The sequence below is a fragment of the Populus nigra genome, chromosome 9 (genome assembly GCF_951802175.1).
Source record: "Populus nigra chromosome 9, ddPopNigr1.1, whole genome shotgun sequence".
In the NCBI taxonomy this organism is placed as follows: domain Eukaryota; kingdom Viridiplantae; phylum Streptophyta; class Magnoliopsida; order Malpighiales; family Salicaceae; genus Populus; species Populus nigra.
In genome coordinates, this window is record NC_084860.1 from 4,213,052 (window position 1) to 4,215,956 (window position 2,905).

A 2,905-nucleotide genomic window follows, 5' to 3' on the forward strand; every position below is an offset into this window, starting at 1 on the left:
AATATTTTTTACTTGAAAATATATTAAAATGATAAATTTTTTTATTTTTAAAAAATTATTTTTAAAATCAGTACATTAAAATATTTAAAATTATAAAAAAAATTAATTTAAAAAAAATTAAATTTTAATCAATCCCTGTTTGAAACCAAATAGCACCAAACTGAAACATATTCAATGAACACGGACGGTTCCAGAGGAGTCCATGAAAATTCACAGTCAAAGGTTTCACACCAAGCCATGACAGAATTAATGTTACAGCACTAAATGTTAATCAAAGAGACTAAATTCATTAAAATGTGTTATAATATGGTTGTATATATATAGCCGGAATTGATACAGGGTGAAAAGACGTCGCGTCATTCATGGAGACCCTCGTATGTATGGAAAATCAAAGCAGCCCCACCATTTCTATCTCTGAAATCACGAAACTTTCAGAATAGCATCTCATCATACTGCTATATATTTTGCTTTTTTACCTTTGCTTTCTAGTATGTATCATAAAAGCCTGCTCGATCCAATTAAACAACGACAAGCTAGCATCTCTAATTACATGGTAGAGAGATCCATATCTGTATAGAAGTGCAGTCTTCTTCTTTTTTTTTTTTTGGAGGTAGTACTAGCTACTATCGCTGCAAGTACATTAATGGAGAACAACCCTAGTTCATCAAGAACTGACAGAAAAACCATAGAAAGAAATAGAAGAAATCAAATGAAGGCCCTCTACTCCCAGCTCAATTCTCTTGTACCCCATCAAAGCTCAAGGGTTTCCATCCCTCCCTCAATATTGTTCACACGTTATTGCTGTACATTGCCTAACATGAAAGCCCTTTTGTGATTATCTTTCTCTGATCTTTGCTTCTGTTTTGTGTTTTTTTCTATTCTTTCTTTTTATGGTGGTCGCAGGAACCAGTACTGTCACTGCCTGATCAACTAGACGAGGCTGCAAGTTACATAAAAAGGCTGCAGACTAACTTGGAGAGGATGAAGGAAAAGAAAGACAATTTAATGGGAACGGAAAGGACAAATTATGCAAGCATGAGTAGTTGTAATGGAACAACTACTGGGCTAAGATCACCACAAATTGAGGTTCGCGAAACGGGTTCCACTTTAGAGGTTGTTTTGATAACTGGCCTGGATGGTCAGTTCATGTTCAATGAGACCATTCGTGTGCTTCATGAAGAAGGAGCTGAGATTATTAATGCCAGTTTCTCTGCTGTGGAAGATACTGTATTCCATACAATACATTCTAAGGTGGTAGTAGCATCTAGGTGATAGTTTCTAATTAATTTTACTGGAAATTTATGTTAATTCTGTGATTATTGAAGAATATTATTGTGATTTTATATTATCTTTAACTTTAGGAGTTTTTCTTGAACCTTATTATACCTTTTATATAAATTGTTCAGGTTGGAGATTCTGCCCCCAGTAATGGAGCTGCAAGGATATCTCAGAGGCTAAACCAGTTTGTCCAAGATGATAATGCGTTTTAAAGTGTAGCGTGAGATTTGCTGGCTTAAGTTGAAGAACACAAGGAGACCTCATTACTTGTACAACAGAAGTAATATTACCAATTATGTTTATATGTGTGTGTGTGTGAGTGAGAGAGAGAGAGAGAAAGAGAGAGAGAGAGAGAGAGAGAGAGAGAGAGAGTGTTTTCCTAGCCAGAAGACTTGCTTATGCAATGTCCAAATGCATCCTAGCAATATATTTAAGATTTATAGTTCTTGTTCCTAGCTATCAATCTGGGCTTTTCATGTTAATTCATGTTGGATAGAACTAATTGATATATAGATTAGATATATCTACACTGTATATTAATCTAGTACACCATTGAAACTCAAGCAGATCGACTGCTAGAAAAAAATTGATCAATCTTGAGTCATGGTGCAGATACAAAATCCCACGAGCAATCCCTGGGATAATATCAAAGCGTCTATTCCAATCCAATACTGATCTTCTTCTTGTATCTAGGCAGATTTTGGAGCATCTTTGTGACGTTGTGTCATTCATAGAGTGGTATATTTTCAACTCAATGGTGAAAAAGCAGGATAAAGCCTTGCAGGAGGCTACAAGTTCTACAAAAAATAAACAAGTCCAAGCTTTTGTTAGGAAAGTATTCATAAACCAACTCTTGTTCTTCTCCCTCAACACAAAATCCAAGAAGTTTCACAAGATTCCTGTGTTGAAGCCTTGTATTCCTTGTCCTGAACTATTCGATAATCTTTTGACAGAAATATCTTGTCCATCAAAGAAGCTGGCCCTGAAATCATCACATAATATTAATCCATAGTAATGCTTAAAAGAATGCAACTGCTAGCAGCTAAAGATTTAATATACTTTGGGATGTTCATAATATATCCACGAGTGTTAGACCCTATAAACTGAGCCAAGACCACCTTAGATGGGCTGAGATTTTTAGTTGCAGCAGATATAATGGCTAAATCAAAAAATGGGTAATTCTGCAGATTGCCGGCCTTTCTTCGTGCTCATTTGCCTTCAAAGCAGCAAATGGCCTTTCTGTACAGTACTTGGAAGCCATTTATATGTTAGTGTTGCTCAAAGACTTGGTACTAACAATGAAAACTTGCAAGAAGTTATACGCCAGTCATTCTATTGCAGCCGCAGGCATACAAAATATTCAAACAATGAGAGCTTAATTTCCAAACCCTTAGTTTTTATCTTCTTCCTTCTCCATAAGTAAGCAAACATGAGAATGAGAATGGTTGTTCCATAAGATCTGATGTCAACTTTGTGTTAATAAGAAACCCGACTTATATTCTGAAAAGTAACCTCGCAAAACCTCACGAGTACGATGAGAATTCTGTCATTATATTTCAAGTCAATATTATGGAATAAATTAATTATTGAAACCCTTCGAGGAAGGGAACAAATTAGAGGAATCTCA

General features: G+C 35.4%; 1 protein-coding gene across 2 annotated transcripts; it reads left to right on the forward strand.

Moving 5' to 3' along the window:
* Window positions 1-443: 443 nt before the first annotated feature.
* On the forward strand, window positions 444-1,966 carry LOC133703358 (transcription factor bHLH162-like). 2 transcript variants are annotated; one of them, XM_062127836.1, is made up of 3 exons: window positions 444-763; window positions 904-1,268; window positions 1,407-1,966. In XM_062127836.1, the coding sequence occupies exons 1-3, from the start codon at window positions 644-646 to the stop codon at window positions 1,456-1,458; spliced, it is 537 nt and encodes a 178-aa protein (XP_061983820.1). In that variant the 5' UTR covers window positions 444-643; the 3' UTR covers window positions 1,459-1,966. The 2 variants fall into 2 exon arrangements, with proteins under 2 accessions (XP_061983820.1, XP_061983819.1); XM_062127835.1 differs by having other exon boundaries at window positions 468-763; window positions 904-1,251.
* The last annotated feature ends 939 nt before the right edge of the window (window positions 1,967-2,905 follow it).